The following is an 18,157-nucleotide window of genomic DNA, read 5'->3' on the forward strand; positions in this document are numbered from 1 at the left end:
AAAATTGTCATTTATATTTATTATATAGTTATTATATAACTTTGTTTTAATCCAGCTGAATCAACATGAAAGGTCTAATCCCTCTTGATTACATCTGTGATCCCATCTGAGACTATATTCTACTGTTAATTTTATTTTGTTTATTTTTCAAAAGATATGACTGTGACAGACATATTAGCAAGGCATTTTTTTTACAGTCTATGTGTGTCCATCTATGAAGGCATTGTTAGAAGGAGACAGATTGCTGCTCAATTGGCAGTCAAGATGGCGTGCTGGCGCTGGACGTGAGATTGCCAAGGACCGAAATCCCCACTAGTAAACACACACTAAGAGAAATCCCGGCTCTGTGTTTAATTGTCAATATTGAGTGGTTGTCAGTGATAGTTTTCTATCAGTTTGTTGACATTTTCAGTTCTGAACAGTGCCTTCACATGTGCTTACATTTTATATTTAAAAAGCATTTAAAAGAAAATCAGGCCTTCATCGAAAGTATGATTTCCAAATCCAGATCAAAAATATTTACATTTTTTGATTTTTTTTTTTTTGTTTGTTTAAATAGTTTAAGGCTCCAAAAATGATAACTGCCTATCTTTGTAGGAAAGGGGAGACTTCCACATGCATGTCCTGAAAAATGGGACCATACAGTTGTAAGTTATGTCGTTAGATGACTGTAGGCTGCACATACAGTATATGCTACAAGATGGAGATCTCAGAGCATAAAGTCAAGTAAACAGCAGTTTCGAAAAGCAGAAGTTAGTGAAGATTTCAGTTTGATAAACATGATGCTATACCTTCCCTCTATTCAGGATTATGGTGTAAAATATGAAATGAAAGCTCTTTTCATTCTTGCACCTGTCACCAGTGCTATGTAACTCTCATCACTGTGTTCTATAATCACAGGGAAGTACATCCAGTGTGCCACAGAAACAGCACCCTGAGTAGCTTGTTCTTCTTTCAAGGGAATATTGGAGGCAATAACCTGACGCTTACTCACTTCTATACTTGTAGTAGTGGTGTGCTGGCTCTCATTATAGAATGGCATTTGCCCACAGCAGCTGGTGAGATAAAACGAAAGGCATGCTGAGGCTTTTGGTAGATCTAGGCAGATCACAGAATTGTTTTTTTCACATCACCAGCCAAAACTGCTACCAGATATTATTGATACTGATCACTCAGAATTTTCATCTTGTGAGCCAGATCACACAGACGCATGATCAGCAGCTTAATGGCATTTTTTCCCATTTTTCTTCACACTCTATTTGTGATCAAGTACAATAAAACCAAGATACACTTCTGGCTTTTTGCGGAACTGGTTACCATATCCCACAGCCTTCTTCAGTGCTTAAACTCTCTGAAGTTTCATCATGTGATCTAAGAACAGAACTGGTAAACAGCTTGTGTGCATTCCATTCCCTTGAGAAATCCATGGGAGTCAATCGAAAGCTCTGGACAAAGGTAGTAATGTAACCTTATTTGAAAATAAAACTGAAAACAATAAGTCTCATAAACTCAACAAGAGTAGGCGAGGATGTGTTGTCCCCACAGTCCTGACAGTCGCTACACTATGTTTTTATTCTGGGTCTAAAAACAAGCCAGTCACTGGAATTAAAAGCTCCTGTTTTCTCTTTCTCATTACCTGTCTGTTCAAATTTTATTTCATATAGTCTTTCCCTCTCTCTTCTCTTGATTTAATTAACCCACATGGTCCTTTATTTTAACTAAGCTCCTGCCAGCTTTGCGCACAGTTATTTATCAGCCAACTGCAATCTATATACTGTAACTCTTACTTCAACTTCACACTTCTTTGTCTTTCTTTACAATATATTCTGTGTAAGTCTGTCTATCAATCCTAAATTACTAACATTAACTAACATTTGTAGTAAAAACAAATATTAAACCAACTGTAATGCAATATTCTTTAGCCTGATTGCTTGAGATCAGCCCTTGATTCTGTTGAATTTATGATAGGCCAATATTGCGATTTAGAAATTACGGCTACTGTCAGACAGGAGTTTTATTCATGTTGCAAAGTCCTGTACCGTATGTGTCTTTCTTCCTGTGTGTGCCTTCTGTATATTTGTGCTTTTGTGTGTGCCTGTGTAAAGTGTTTGTCTGACCAAGACAGTGAATGCATGCATTTTCCTCTGACTGTGTTTCACTGGCAATATGCCACTGTCAGTCCAATCCTTTGTGTGGGGACAGGCTGAGGCTTACGTACCCCTTTGTAGATAAGAGCAGTGAGGTTGAGTGATAGGGTGCTCTAATGCTGGGAACACACTGGATGGGTGTGTCGAGGCTTCCATCGCTGATTTGCTGTGGAAAAACACACATGTGTGTGTTCACACAGGCTGCGTGTCTGCTGCGTTGCTGCTACTGCCAGCTCTATGTGTCTACATAGAGTTTGCAGGATACTTGATACTTCAAGTTTCTCTTCATTTTAAATGAATTCAGATTTATTTTCATCAGAAAATGTCTCTAAAATGCCAATCTCCACATGCAGCTGCTAAAATGGCTAAAAATATATATTTGCATTTCTTCGTGCTGATATGTGGATATAGAAAACTATAGTGGAAAGTGTCAGTTTTGTATAATGTTGTTGGTATGATGTCAATATGACTGTCAACAGGTCTTATCTGTCTATTCTGAAAAGCAAGACACATGCGTCCCACATAAAAAAAAAGGTTGAACTTCTATATCATGCAACGTGGCCACGAGGTGTGAGTCCTAAATGCGTTTCACACAGGCAGTGTGTTCGCTCTAATCTGTTAACCTGGGTGCCAGAATGAAAAACACCACCACAGACACAATGTATCCAATGTGTTCCTGGCCTAAGGCTTAAGTGTCAGGGAGTAACTACTGAACAGTGACTATAAAAACCTTTCCATCTTAACTAAAGAGATGCCTATGGGTTTGTAGTGCACCAACATACTTTTCAGATTGTAAATTGGTTAACACGCTTTTTGATTTAATAACAACATCTGACTTCTTGAATAATTACCTCTGGCTGGACACTGCATTGTAGATTTTCTAGTGTTGTTTGTTCAGAGTGCTAGTAAATTGCTTTAACTTTAGCAATATCACTTGAATATACTAAAGACATGCAGTCTACTTCTAGTATAGATACATATACAGATTGTTTCTTTTAGAGCAATAGACCTACAGTTATTGGTCCCTTCCCTGGCATTTTAAGGAAAATCTTTGTTGGAAAAATGTTCTAAATAATCTAAATAATTTCGTTCTTAAAATGTCAAAAAAATGTGCCCAGTCTGCCCTAAAATGGCTTATTTTGAATTACCAACAATGTAACCTATAGGTATCCAATATACAAAATAATGATACAGAATGAAGAATGAACAGTTACAAAAAGCAAATCCTTACATTAGAGAAGCAGACCTGTTATTTAGACTGCATGCAGCCGAGTTGCATTTTTTCATGAGTTGCTTACAGAGTTGTGGATGTAAAGGTCGCTGGTTCAGATGCTATAATCTGCTTGTGGACGGCGTTGGTGAAGATGGTGAGAAATTCTCTGCTATCTTTGAAACAGCTGCTGTTGTTTAGAGATACTAACATCTTGAAAACAATGACAAAAAGGCACGCTGGTTTTGTGTTTGTTCTTCTAAATATCCTGTTGTTGTATAACTGTTGTTGATGTACACATGTTCTACATTTATCCCACAATGGTTCAGTAATAATTGATTGCCTAACATTTTACAGCCTAAAACTGATTTTGTACCAGGCAGATTTATCTTTTAACCATGCAAGTGGATACAAAAAAAAATTGTCTTTGTCTGCTTGGCTAAAACTAAAAAAAAAAGTGTTACCTTTGGACAGATCAAGGCAAGCTGTTTCTGCTTGTTTTCAGCCTTCATGCTAAACTAATTGGTTGCTTGGTGCATATTTACCTTATAGACTTGTGAGTATTATTAATATTCTTATCAAATTCTCAGCAATTGTTTTTGAAAGACAGCACGGATGCCAAAATGTCTCTATTCCTCCAAAAGCACAGATATGCAGGCACACAGGCACATACGCTGATGCACACAAACATATACATATTCAGTGTGCATGCAGTTAGGGGTATGCTGGTTTTCAATTGCTCTAATTGCAGGTAATTTAAGTATTCCAGACTCTAGTCTGTCCCACCATAGGTCTGTAAATGTCAGCCATTAATAATAATAATAATAATAAATTTATATCCACAGTTGTGCATTGTTCTAATTGTGCATACAAGCTGTTGAGGGGATATTAAGTGAGAAGGAACCATGCTGACATATCCACTTTGTCAAGTCCATGATACCAACAGTGTTGGCTCATTGGGGTCTTAATGAACCAATTCATCTACTGAAGAGGTGAAAGCCCCCCTGTTACTTCTCTGTTACTAAAAGATGGAAGTATATTTGGTCTTTATTTCTACACAGCTCAGGTTCAGAGCATTTGAGTACTTTTTAAAGACAAAACATGTCTTATTTAACAAAGACCCCTGTTTATATGCCAGACCTCGGAGTATTCTGATCTTATCCAAACTGACTTTAAACTCAGTGCTGTGATTACCTTGCCATATTAGTTTCCCATTTTACATCACTACCTCCCCTCTCAGACCAAAAACTGCCTTCATTTGCATTCTTTGTTATTAATTCCTGAGTGCTACATCATCAATAATTCATCACAGCACTCACATTGTGTCTAAGCTTTATCTGATAGAATGTCACAAAGACTCTGCTGTACATATATTACCCGTTTAAGGGGAAGTGGGGCTGCATTTGAATCCAAACTTTACTGTCTTAATATTTAACTTTAATTGGTTTCTCTTCTGATTCTCTTTTTTTATTTGAAAGCTGAGCTTAGAGAAATGAGAGACCACATGTTCTTATTGTATGTCACCCAGGATTTAGGTCTCTAGGTTTCCAGGATGGTATGGTTTGTTTTTTGTTGACAAAGTGAAGGTGTACTACTACAATGCAATGTTATTGGTGCTCATTTGTACGTGTGGGAATTTCTTTTGAAGGGATCATGAGAGCATATGTACTGTATGTTGCTGCCAATAGGTTATTAAAACAAGACTCACCTTCGCACTGATCTTAGATATTGGTCTTCCTCTTCCCTTGGTACTATAATAACAGCCATAATACCCTATATAGAGTTTAGCGTTCTGATTTAGATAACCCTAGAATTCACCAGCATGACTCACAGCACTTTAGAGCCATCTTCACCTAAACCTGCTGTTATCTGTAATTGTGTATCAGCGAGGTACACACAGCCAGCTGACCTTTGCAATGGTCTCAATTGCTGTCAATGCCTTGTCTAACAGATGTCAGCTAATAGAGTAGCACATAGGTTTAACTGGATGTTTTTTGTTTTGTTTTGTTTTTTTTTAATTTACATACTATTAGTATTTTCTCTCTGTTCTGCCTGCAGATACATACAAGGTGTGATTTGATGACCCACTGTGGGAGGGGTTTGTCAGAATAATATCTAATATCTAATATATTTTTTTGCAGTATGTTGGAAAAGTATCAAACTGCAGTTTTTACCAAAAAAGATCTAAATGCACTCCACCTGCCTTTGCATTTTGGTAAGAGGAAATCTTCTTGATACTCAGGAAGCAGTGACTCAAACTTTTAGTCAACTTACTTCTTAAAAGCAGTAAGTAAGTTTCACTCTTCTGAGAGTGAGACTCCCTTTCACCACCTCCGCCCCCACCAGCCACAGAGAAGTAACAATTTACATCTAACAACACAAATAGTTTTTGAGGACTGCAAAATTGCAAACAGGCCCTTCTAGCTCATGTTTGGGGTCGTCTGGTGCTACTAAATTTAATTGACAGGCTCACAGAGAAAGAATGCATGGGTGGCTGAATGGATTTTCAATTAAACATGATGATGCTTTAGAATTATTTAAAGTGACATTTTAAAATATTACGTACAATTATATGGACTACTGAAAACCCTTTTATAAAGCAGCCTACAAAGGCCCTGGTTCATCTTGTTGTGCTTGCTTTCAATCATTCAGTGTACTTGCCTGAACTCAATGCTTTGAACACCATTCTGTACCACAAAGTCCAGACTGTTTTATTTATTATCTATTGAAAACAAACAGTCTTGTATGAAGCCATGGTCATAAATGTAAGACCTTTAATTTGGAAAAAAGTAACTTGGTTTTTGTGCCTTCTTTCATTGTTTGTAAATGATGGAAGGGATGATACATTCAGTGGATAGCAAGAGGAACATCTGCCCCAAATTCAGTGAATAGATGTGAAAATGAACCTAGCCAGCAGCACTCATGCATACGGCCTCTCCCTTTATGTTTGCTTTTGTCAAATATAAAGGAGTGACAGGTACATTGCTGATATAGTCACTCTATCTGATAAATATTCGGAACAACATGTGTACAAATCAGAGCTTGTTTTCTCTCTAAGACACTGTATACATCTGTAGTTATCATATGGGTTTATTACTGGTTGAGACATATTTTATAGGTATTGCACGCTCTAGGTCCTGGTAATAGAGCAGTTATTGGATAGTGCTGATGAATAGTTATTGCCTTGTTATTCAAAATAGAACAGCAGGAAGTATCAGGTCTTCACTGTGAGCAAAAGGAAACCGTGTTAGCACTGACACTGCCAGAAAAATTGGAAAATAATTTTACCATTATCACTGGGGAAGTCATCTCAGATTTTTGGACCATACTCTATGAGAAGATCTTCCGTACCTGCCTTTGTCTGGCTTGTAATTATGGAATACATAGACCGACTAGTTTTACAGGGTAAAAAGAAAGGTTCACTAATGTAGATTTTATGTGTTAAAGAACCTGATATAAATCTTTTTACTCAATTTACAGCTACCCCTATCTACTTAATTTCTTGGCAGTGGACTAATAGTCCACTAGGCATAACCACCTTTGTGAGCTGAAATATACATGACATGGGCAGTTTTATTCTTCTTTTGTTTTTTCCTCTGTGAGTATTATTACTAAAATAAAATGTTTGTCCTTTTTGCAGAAGGTCATAGGTTTATTCTCCTGGTGTTCTAATATAAATCTTTTGGGCACATTAGCATCAGAAAAAAGAGAAAGCAAACTGCCAACGGTCAGTGTGACAGTAAGGTCACCATTATGCTGGAAAGACAGAGACTGCAAATGAAAGGGAAATTGGTGAGAATGAGACAAGTCAGGCAAATGAGAGAATAGGAATGGGGTTGTGTATGAAAGAGTGTGAAGGAGAGGGAGAAAATATTCTTATTTAAAATGTGATGGGAGAGGACCATGAAATTATCCATTCGCTTTAAATTGCAAAATATTGAGCTCAAGTTTATAAGCCCCCCTGGGTCTTTATAGATTCACCTGTCATCGCTGGGCCACATCCTATCATAATAGTTCCTCTAATGGATCTTCCTGTGTAGCGCAGCAAAGAGGGACGCACACAAGTGTGAGTGAAAGTAAAGCACTGTTTTGGAATGAAAATAAACTCTAAAGACCTTTTGCACATGGCAATTTGCACTCGGTGGATATAGTGAAGACCTTTGGTTGGAGTATACGTTTATCCCTTAGTATCAAATTTAACACCACAGTTTGTTGTTTTGTATTCGCTGGTGTTATAGTGTGGTATTGACTGAAAAATGGGGCAGTTTCACACATACAGGAGCAATACAATTGCTATAATCTTTATAATTGTCCTTGGACATTTTCTGTTTATCTACCAATTCTAAATCTCTCCTATATCACCAAAAACTAGTGGGCCGAAGAACGTTAAGTTTGGCCCGAGTGTAATGTCAGAGAAAATGCCAAGTTACCAAAATCAAAAGGATTGATCCTCTGTACAGTTTTCATCTAAAAGCATCTCAGATTCATCTTGTCAGGCTCAGTTTTACTTTGTTAGATGAGCGATTGAGCCACTAAGTATATGCAAGGAAGAAATTGGGCTGAAAATGATTTAGCACTTATTTTATGTAATGTAGTTAAGTGTAATTCTGTGTTGTGTGTAAACATGCTAACATTATCAGATTAGCATGTCACGAGAGCGTTAAACTCAAATGTGGGGAAGTTCTTGTTTACCGACATACGTTACTGATATTAAAATTAGAAAGGCCATTGCCATTTCAGTTCAACTTGATAAAAGCTGGCAGATTACAGAGTTCACAGGGCTTTCCAGTGGTCATCTTATTGGTTTCAATTTAGATTTTAAATATTAGCTCAAGATATTCTTTACTAAACTTGGTTTACATTTATTAATAAAGGTGTAACGTAATTGGTTCAGGACACGTTGGCTGCTCACGAGTAAAATTACTAATTCCAATTAATATAATCAGTTAGGATTTGTTGCACTTAGAATGATGTATATCATCAGTGATCCTTACACAAGTGTGACTATGATTAACAGCAACCTTGTCACTTAAGCCATGCCATGATCAAATGGAGCCTGCAGTGGGATGTGGTGTTTGCTGTAATCACACTAATTAAGGAACATACAGGCCTCCCTGTGTGCAATGAACCTGAGCTCACTGGAAAGTATTTTTACAGACGAGAGGTGCAGACACATATTTTGCCACTGGGTTTATTTGTTATTTAATTTTTGTTTAATTGTCTCTTTTTTCCATGGGCAGGGTAGAGGGAAATCTGATCAAGCCTCAGTAAAGCTTATGCCGGGAATGCACAATGCTATTTTTAGGCAATAAACGCCAGAGCAGGGGCAATAGAAGGGTTGCACACATCTAATTCCCTTTATTTACCTTTCTACTGTATTTGTCTGTCTCTGAGGTCATCAGTGGATGGAGACTGTTTCCTTTAAATAACTGATTCACAAGAAAATGAAATGAAAGCTGATTTTGTTTATGAATGCCACATTGTACTTGAATATAATGTGCGGTGCTGCATGTCGACATCACTGCAAGATCTCAGTTTGCTTTGGCTTTGGACTCATGTCACAAAAAGTCAGTCTCTTTAGGGCTTACAATGATGAAAGCATATTAGTGTTATCATGTTGGAACATGAGACAATATGGCCTGATCCTTGATCAAAGGTATATAGCTGTCTTTAAACTGTGGCTATTGGAGATAAAATCTTTTTTCTGATACTTCCTGTTTTATTTATGAACAACAGATAACACACCAATAAATACTGATGTTGAATGTATTTCATTTTAAAGCTTCATTCACCGTTTACCATAATTGACTGATATTTTCTAATACTAGTTTTCTCTGTCCTCTGTTCCTGTACAGATTTTGGCCAATATTATCATTTTCATGTGTGGCAACATGGCAGGGGCATACCACAAACATCTGATGGAGTTGGCACTAAAACAGACCTATCAGGACACCTGCAACTGCATCAAGTCCCCAATTAAACTGGAGTTTGAGAAGAGACAACAGGTAAAGTGGTCAATAAATCTTAATGACCAATGAGCCAGTGAAAGTCAGGCAGGCAGTGATTGAGTATATGTAGTAGCTTGGATGGTGGTGATGGTAGTGTTGATTACAGTGATGGGGAGGAAAAATTTGCATGAATGTGAAACGGATTATGGAAGATAGATGATGATGATGACGATGTCTGTATCAGGTGCAAATGAAAACAACAACGTGGCACAAACATGACTTGGAGAATAATATCAAATCCAGAGCAAGTAGCTGATCCAAAAAGTTTGTTTGTGGCACTCTCCCATTTTTGTACTTTTCATCAGTTTGTTAATGCACTTTAGTTTCACTCAAGTTTGTTCAGTGCAGCTGAGTTTTTTCATCAAAAAAAAAAAATCTTCTCTGCATTGTTTTATCCATGTATATTTGTTTGTCATACTGTTAAACATTCATTCCGCAAACATTTTCTTTCCCATTCAAGTGAATAGGAAATTGGTGTCAGACCTTTGGACCCCACAGTAGCTGTCAGTGCCTGATTCCTGTGGTTTGGGAAAGGAAGGAGTCCTCAGAGAATTTGTGTCAGGGGTTGTGTTTTATAGAATGTGGTAATTGTTAATGACCTCAATTAGTGTGATGATAATCTTCAGTCCCTGGAGCCTACTGCATGTGATAAATTGTCTGTAGTGAAAGTTATTTAGCATTCTGTGGACTGGTGGTTGAAATCTTTGTAGGTGAAAAACAAGATATAAGAAGATCGACAGCTACACTTTTATGTGCAGTAAATGAGGCTATGGACCAAATAATCTGATATGCTTAGGTCCATCTGTACTTCCTTCCATTGATATGTCTGTGTGTTTGTGTTCGTCCTGTGCAGCATCTTGCATGACATTGATTGAGGATTGACACAGATATAAGCAATTATATATGATTCATCCTTTGCAATGTTTCCAGAATAACACTGACACGGTGATGCCCCACAGCATTTGTCAAATGTGTTGCCGGTCAGATACAATAACTCAAATACAAGCAATAAGACTTAGGTGATGATAGTGATGGGTATCTTTGTTACATAACTAGGCATGTCTTATTTTCTTTTCCCTGCTGTGCACGAGTGAGAAACGCAAAGTAACATTTTGTAGTTATTGTCCATCTGAATCTGCTTGTCTTCTCACATAAATCTGTCAGATTCCTTTTCAACATCCATCCAACACATTTCTTGGCCACCTCATTTTCATAACCCCTTTGAAAAAACTTAAAACCTTTTTGGAATGCTGTTAGTGTGTAAATACCACTTCCAAAAATACTACTCTTGTGCAAGCCTGGGATGTAGCTAGCTTTTTACTACAGCTGCTGCAGCTGTACCTTGATCAGAGGAAGGTGAATCCAGCTGCTGTTGTGACAGCCCAGGCTTGGGGTGAAGCAGGTTATCCGTACGGTGAATCCACCTTGTGTTGTTACAACTGTAAGTGCCTTTGGTGGAATGTTTTGCAGTAACCCTGGAGTGCTGCTGTTGCATTGCAACAGACGGTCATGACAGTGCTGAGACATGTTTCTCTTGGGCGTTCAGTGCACTCATAATATATGCTGCTAGCTGCTTGCTTTTATCCAAAGTGCCCTGCAGTACAGTGAGTGCATACATTTACTGTATAAGTGGTCCAAGGGGGACTATGTGAATTCATCTTAAACCCAAAGTCCTGGCAGATACATTCAGCTACTGTTTGTTAGCAGTCACCATGGACCTCTCCTTAACATAGAACTCTTTGAGCCTTAGCAGCAGTGTAGGGATATAATCAATGGTGCAGAAAACCCCTCAAGTTGAAGTTGACATTAGCTTAATTAAGTGTTGGCTCCGATCTTGAACTTCTCTTCATCCTAAGAGGAGTTTTGTTTCCTAATTACTGTGCAGGTTGGCTAAGAGTAAAAACCCACTGTTGCTTCAAAGAGAAGTAGACAGTTTGTTAAGCTACCACTAAATAAAACAATAAGGGCTCAGTATGTCCTCTGGTGGCTGGCAATACAATAATGAGTACTGTGAGAATTTCTTTTTTAGTTGATCATTACTTTTATAACAGGAAGTTAAAAGTCACTTAGCACCTGAAGCTCTAAGGCTGGTGACATAATGGCAACAGCTTTTTATGTCCTCCTGTCATTAAATGGTAATGCTTCAGGATATTATTTGGACCAAATTCAATTAAATGGCAATTTGTAAACCTTTTTCAGTGTATAGTCGAGATCCTTAATCATTATACTTTGATTACGTGAATATCCAAACTTTGATTCTGACAGCTTGTTTTGTTAATAAAGTCAAAGCCTTGTTCTTGTTTTGCATTTTCATTACTAATCACATTTAATTTTCGTCATGCCACTGCCAGTGAGTGAATCTTTGGGGCGTTGAGGCAGTGAATCACTGACAGAAAATACTTGATAAATGTGGTTGCTGACATGTTGCCTTGTATGAAACCTTGTAATATTTAATATAAATGTTAATTGTTTAAAAAAAAAAAGGATTATTATTGTTTTATTTTTCCTTGATTTTCCTAATGATCCCTGTACTGCTACTTCCTCTCTCTTTGTGTTATTGCCATCAGGAGCGTCTCCTGTTGTCACTTTTGCCAGCTCACATCGCCCGTGTGATGAAAGCTGAGATAATCCAGAGACTGAAGGGTCCAAACTTTGGGCAGATTGAGAACACAAACAATTTTCACAACCTCTATGTCCAGAGACATACTAATGTCAGGTATAATTCATTTGGATTTATGTGACCAAGCAGTAGTGTACTGTACTGTCATCTTTAACACATACTGCATATGTGTCAGATTCACAGATTTACATATAGAGGAGCCCACATTTATAGTCATTGCTTTTAAAACTACAGTTCTTCATGGAAAACGTATACAACCATTGTTTTATAGTACATTGATACATATTTTTCCATCTCTAGTATACTGTATGCTGACATAGTAGGTTTTACGCGGCTGGCCAGCGACTGTTCACCTGGAGAGCTGGTGCATATGCTGAATGAGCTGTTTGGCAAATTTGATCAAATTGCCAAGGTAAACATTTCATTATTGGACCTGTCACTAAATAATAAAGTTCTAATTTTGCTTTTTTATTTAAAGATTACACAATAACAACTCATATCTCAATATGTCTTACTCACTGTCATATCTCACAAAGGGTAAAATCCATCCTAAATGCTGTTATGAATCAGCTATTGTAATCTTTCTTACATTTATGATGACTTTTTCATGCTTCATGATGAGTGTGCCTGACTCCTGCAAACACCTGGTGAAGCATGGATGATCTGACTCTACAATGAGATATTTGCAGCGCAGATAAAATACAATGTGTACTCCAAATATCTTAACAAAAACATTTTATCACTATCAAACTGGTAAACAAAATGTATTAGGTTTTGACATCACTTATATCACTCTCAAAATCAGACAGCAAGTCTTGTCCCTTTAACAAGTATTTGCTGGTGAGTTATATATGGACAAAAGAATCAGAAAATATAGAAACTCAATTTTACCACTCACAGTAACATTAATAGAGGAAAACAGCATGCAGCTATAAGGCATGTTGAATATAAAAAAGGGGGTGGATTTTGCCTCAAAGGGTTTTTTGTGTGATTAAATTAAAAAGCCGTCTCTTCTGTCTGTCAGTTTGACCTTTATCTGACCCCATGTATCTGAGTCTGCGTTCCACCTTTGTATGTGCAGGAGAATGAATGTATGCGGATCAAAATCCTCGGCGACTGTTACTACTGTGTGTCTGGCCTGCCAGAGTCTCTACCAAACCATGCTAAGAACTGTGTGAAAATGGGTCTGGACATGTGTGAGGCCATCAAGTAAGTGCCAGTTACATAACAGTGCTGCTAGAGAATGACTGCCATTTTTTTTTAATACATGTTTGCCTCCCTGTTAGTCTACAATAAGCCTTTGTGCATCCCCCTAGTCTAGAGTATTAATGTTTGGTAGACCTTTGACATCGGTGATGTCAAAATATGTGAAAATACCTGACATGAAACTAAATGTAAGTAAATCAGGAATCATGCACAGCAGTGGCTCATTCATCATACATCATACTGCAACCACATGAAAACTGAAATTAGATTTAATAACAGTACTTAAATTTGCTTCATGCTGATTCTTAAGTCTGTTAAATCAGCTACACCGTAAAGACTCTCAAGAGTCTCATTACATTTCTGGGAAATGTAAAGTACTACTTTTGACTACCGGCATTGAAAAGATTGTCTTAAAATGCAGTGCTTGTTGAGCTACATATATTGAAACATCCCTGTCTGTAATGATGGCCAAGTACTTGCTAATCAGTCTTAAGAGAGACTTTTTCATGATTGCCAATTTAGCAGTTTTAGTGTTTAGGCAGTAGTAAACATGACTTTCTGTCTTATTTCTAGGCATCAGCTTGAGATAAAGCAGAGGGGACAGAAATAACTGAGACAGAAAGACCAAGCTGCATTAAATAATGAAGTTTAACTGTGGAACTTGACAATGTTTTTACATACATGCTTATAGTTTGACCATGATCAGATTAATGCTGTAGTGTGATTGTTGTAAATGTCATGGGACATTTAAACTGAGTGATCTTAGTCAAAGAATATTTTAAATCAGGACTTGCATGTTTGTTAACAGACTTGGTCTGTTCTGAAAACTTGGAGAATAATGCGACAGGTTTCCATCTCTTTTCTTTGCATACACCATAGAGGCCATATAGAAGCATTTGTTCTCTCTCCTTAAGAGATGCATGGTACAGGTGATTGTTTTTTTTATTGTTGCATGTTAGTAAAAGTCTGTTTTTGGTGTATGACAGGAAAGTACGAGATGCCACAGGGGTTGACATCAACATGCGTGTGGGAGTGCATTCGGGGAATGTCCTGTGTGGAGTGATTGGACTTCAGAAATGGCAGTATGATGTTTGGTCACATGATGTCACATTGGCCAATCACATGGAGGCAGGAGGTGTACCAGGGTGAGTGAACTAGAAGTAAATTAGAAGCACTTGTTTCCCTTTGTATGAGACATTATAATATTGTTGTGGTGGTTTTTTTGGCATCAGTTTTTGTCTGGTTGGCTACTGTCAGTCCTGACTGAAGGGTCTAGGCAGAGACACAATTAATGTTCATAGAAAATCTATTTGTTGATTGTTCACGACTGTTCATTACCAGACGAGTCCACATCACTTCAGTGACACTAGAACACCTGAATGGTGCCTATAAGGTAGAAGATGGGGAGGGACAGGAAAGGGACCCCTACCTAAAGGAGCATGGAGTCATCACTTATCTGGTCATCAACCCAAAGGTACAATCGCATGTACAACACATTCAACAAAATGATTATTGGATTCTGAATAAAATGCAATAAAATAATACCAATTCCATGTATGTGCAGGTGGAGCGTCGGAGCCCACAGCATCATTACCGGCCCAGACATACTCTAGATGGAGCAAAGATGAGAGCCTCAGTCAGGATGACCCGCTACCTGGAGTCATGGGGAGCAGCCAAGCCCTTTGCCAACCTGCACCACAGAGACAGCATGACTAATGAGAATGGGAAGATCAATACTGCTGTGTGTAATTTTTTCTACACATATGTTGTGATTTAGATGATGAGGAAGTTCAGCTGTAGCTTGTAACCCGTCTCTCTCCTCTTGCTCTGTGTCTAGGATGTGCCGATGGGCCAGTATCACTTCCAGAGGAGATCAGAAAGGCAAGCTGCTCATTTTACAGCTCTGGCACAATTTTCTTTGGCAGGATTATCCTCATCCCTTAACAGTACAGAGACAGAAGACAAGATATTTAATAAGACTAGACTCCGGCTGGAGGCTTTGATGTTTGTGACTAATATTATATGAACTTAAAAGATATTCTGTGTTTTCTTGTTACCCATTACAGGACAAAGTCTCAGAAGAAACGATTTGAGGAGGAGCTTAACGAGAGGATGATTAGGACCTTTGATGGGATAAATTCACAAAAGTAAGGTTCTTCTTAAAAATCAAATATTAATAATTTTTTTAATTATTATGCAAAAAAAGTAAAGTATATGCAAGACATTTAGGAAATTGTCCCAATACTGATAAGACGTGCTGTCTTCTAAAATTGCAACTGATGAAACATGGCAACATTAAAACAAATACGTCAAAGTGACAGTTGTATGCAAAAGTCTGGGCACCCCCCCAGGCAAATTGTTGAAGTGAAAAGAAGTAAAAATTTTATTTATTTAAGGTTAGTGCACTAGTACTTTTTATTTCATGAACTTCAAAAAAGCAAGAAATTAAACAGTAATTGTGGCATGTGCAAAAGTTTGGGAACCCTTCTAAGTCTGTACATAGTATTAAAAAATAGCATATATCACAGTTTGTAAAAGCTTTTTGAAGCAGCTAAGAGTCTTTCCATTCTTGATTTATGAAATTTAACCCACTCTTCCTTGCAGAGCATATTTAAAATCTACCCATAAAGTTTCAGTGATATTGACATCAGTGGACCTTGAGGGCCATTCCATAAGCTTCAGCTTGTATTTCTTGAAGTGGTTCATGGTGAATTTTGAGGTATGCTTTGGATCATTGTCCTGTTGTAGGGGCCATTTAGGCTTTCTGGACTGGTTACGAGACATTTGCATCTAGAATTTGATACCAATTGTCAGTGCAGTGTTTCCCGTGCCACTGGATGCCACACAATTCCAAAGAATATTAGTTATACTCCCATCCCTAAACATTGGCAAGGTGTCCTTTTCATCAAATGCAGAAGGCTTATCCAGATCTTGCTTTGCATTCTTCAAATGTTGACTTTTGTTATGGTCACAGGTAAGATTTTCTTCTGATGACTCTTTCATATAGTCCCTGATCAGCAATGCATCAATTCTGTATAGTGGAATGGTACATCACCACTCTTATGTCAGCTACACCTCGGTGCAAGTCCATCGCAGTCTTATGGGGTTTTGCTTTGCCTTCCTGTGCATCAGATGTGAGGTTTTATTTTAGTGATATTTCAGACAGTGGAAATTTCAAGCTGGAAGTTCCTTGGTACTTTTTCATTGCATCACATGCTTTGTAGCCACCAATTAGCCTCATTTTGAGATCCTCTGTCAGAAGCTTAGAGGTGGTTTTTCAATGTTACCACAGAGTTTGAAGTCAGAATTTATCAGATCTGAAGCTGTCTTTGCTGACAATTCTCTTTGACAATTACTGACCTGCCTGTCACATGCATGCCATAGACTTTTCATGATCACTTCTCAGCCAGGCTAATTTGAAAATTATTCATTTTGAAAGAGATTTCATAAAACATGCTCTTTCAGTCAAAAGAATCTTAAATCTGAATGATTGAAAAGTGATCGTTGGTGACCATGTTCAGCCTAGGTCTGGATGCCAGGGTCCAGTGGTTTGGACACAGTATGTATGCAAACTTCTTCCCTTCTTCCTCAGCTGTTCTCAGTGTCCTACTCATTCACTTACTGATTCACTGATTCACTCTCTTCAATAGTCCAGTTAGTTTCCACCAAGATTTTTCTGTGGCCAGTGTAGCCAAAGTGCATTGTGTGGCTGGAGGATATTTCTGTAGTCTTCATTTGTCTTTTTGCAAATGTAATAAATATAATCAGATATGCATGTGTGGTGTTTTGTAGCATTAAAATCCACTTACATCACAATGATTGAATGTGACAGAACTCCAGTAGTTCTGGTAAACATGCTTGTAGGGAATCTCACCTTGGTTGATGCTAAACATCTTCAATCATTCACAATTTAATGATTTAAAAAACAAACAAAAAAAAAACTACTGTATGTGTTCCTGAGTGTCTACATCAGTGAAGGATGTAATAAAAACCCATAATAACAAGTCCACTGGTCTTGCATTACATTACATTAACTTTAATTTTGTCACAGAGGACATCTCACATGATGTTCAAACACTTCAGGTTGTCAGTTGAGGTTAGCTTTTAATGCTGAGTAACTTGAATAACAGAAGACAGGAATCACAGCCAAGTCTTTGAAAACAAAATCTGCTGCACAAGTAACAAGGACTAAAAACTAAAAGTGGTAGATTATGACAGTTACAATAAATCACTCTGCAGGCAGGATGGAAATGACTGATAGGGTAAGAATGAAAAGATAAGAACATGCCTAACTGTTTATAATTTTTACGTCAATCGTCAGCCTTTTGTCCATCTCGAGGTGTTTATTTCTTTCAAAGACAATTACCCAAAATTGTAGTTTGCACTGATGAAGGATGTGTACTGCAGAAAGTCCACTGTCAAAGCTGGAGGTGTCCTGCTCATCCTCTGCTTCGCCAGTGGCTGGGACAAGTTTGGCTCTGAGGCTGCTGCTATAGTCAAGTTATTAAAAAAATTACAAAATTAAAAGACATTACGCACAGTTCATCTCATCTGAAGGATGGCTGACAGTATAAACAAACCATTAACTCCTATGTTCCATAGAATTGTTAAAGTCACATAACATTTCAGAAAATTAGGTAATTAGTTCAGACTGAAATATACATGTACATTGAAATAATATTAGATTTTTAACAATAATTGACAGAAATAAGAAGGATGTTTAATTTTTCCCCTGATTTGAAATGATATTCACACTGACGACATCCCTGACTCAAACATGCTGTCTAACAATATATGAGCATTTCATGAGGAATCAAACCACAAACTATATGACTGTTTGATACGGAAAGCTATTCGGTACTGCAACTGTCAACAAAGTGCTACATTTAAAACAAAAATACTGATAGTGATTTTTATTTATTTAACAGGCTAAAAGCTAACCTTTTCTGCTGCCATCAGTAGTACT

At 37.6% G+C, this 18,157-nt stretch overlaps 1 protein-coding gene across 1 annotated transcript in view; it reads left to right on the top strand.

Annotated features, from left to right (window-relative positions):
• The window catches only part of adcy2a (adenylate cyclase 2a), a 62,318-nt gene that overhangs the window by 22,548 nt on the left and 21,613 nt on the right, over window positions 1–18,157 (top strand). The window contains exons 4-12 of the mRNA XM_071469017.1: window positions 9,213–9,362; window positions 11,933–12,081; window positions 12,286–12,397; window positions 13,067–13,194; window positions 14,178–14,336; window positions 14,533–14,665; window positions 14,756–14,932; window positions 15,029–15,072; window positions 15,258–15,338. Coding sequence (XP_071325118.1) covers window positions 9,213–9,362; window positions 11,933–12,081; window positions 12,286–12,397; window positions 13,067–13,194; window positions 14,178–14,336; window positions 14,533–14,665; window positions 14,756–14,932; window positions 15,029–15,072; window positions 15,258–15,338 — 1,133 coding nt within the window. The remainder of the gene's footprint in view (window positions 1–9,212; window positions 9,363–11,932; window positions 12,082–12,285; window positions 12,398–13,066; window positions 13,195–14,177; window positions 14,337–14,532; window positions 14,666–14,755; window positions 14,933–15,028; window positions 15,073–15,257; window positions 15,339–18,157) is intronic.

The sequence above is a fragment of the Trachinotus anak genome, unplaced genomic scaffold (genome assembly GCF_046630095.1).
Source record: "Trachinotus anak isolate AG129_WGS33_773 ecotype Australia unplaced genomic scaffold, CSIRO_AGI_Tana_v1 ptg000032l, whole genome shotgun sequence".
NCBI lineage: Eukaryota > Metazoa > Chordata > Actinopteri > Carangiformes > Carangidae > Trachinotus > Trachinotus anak.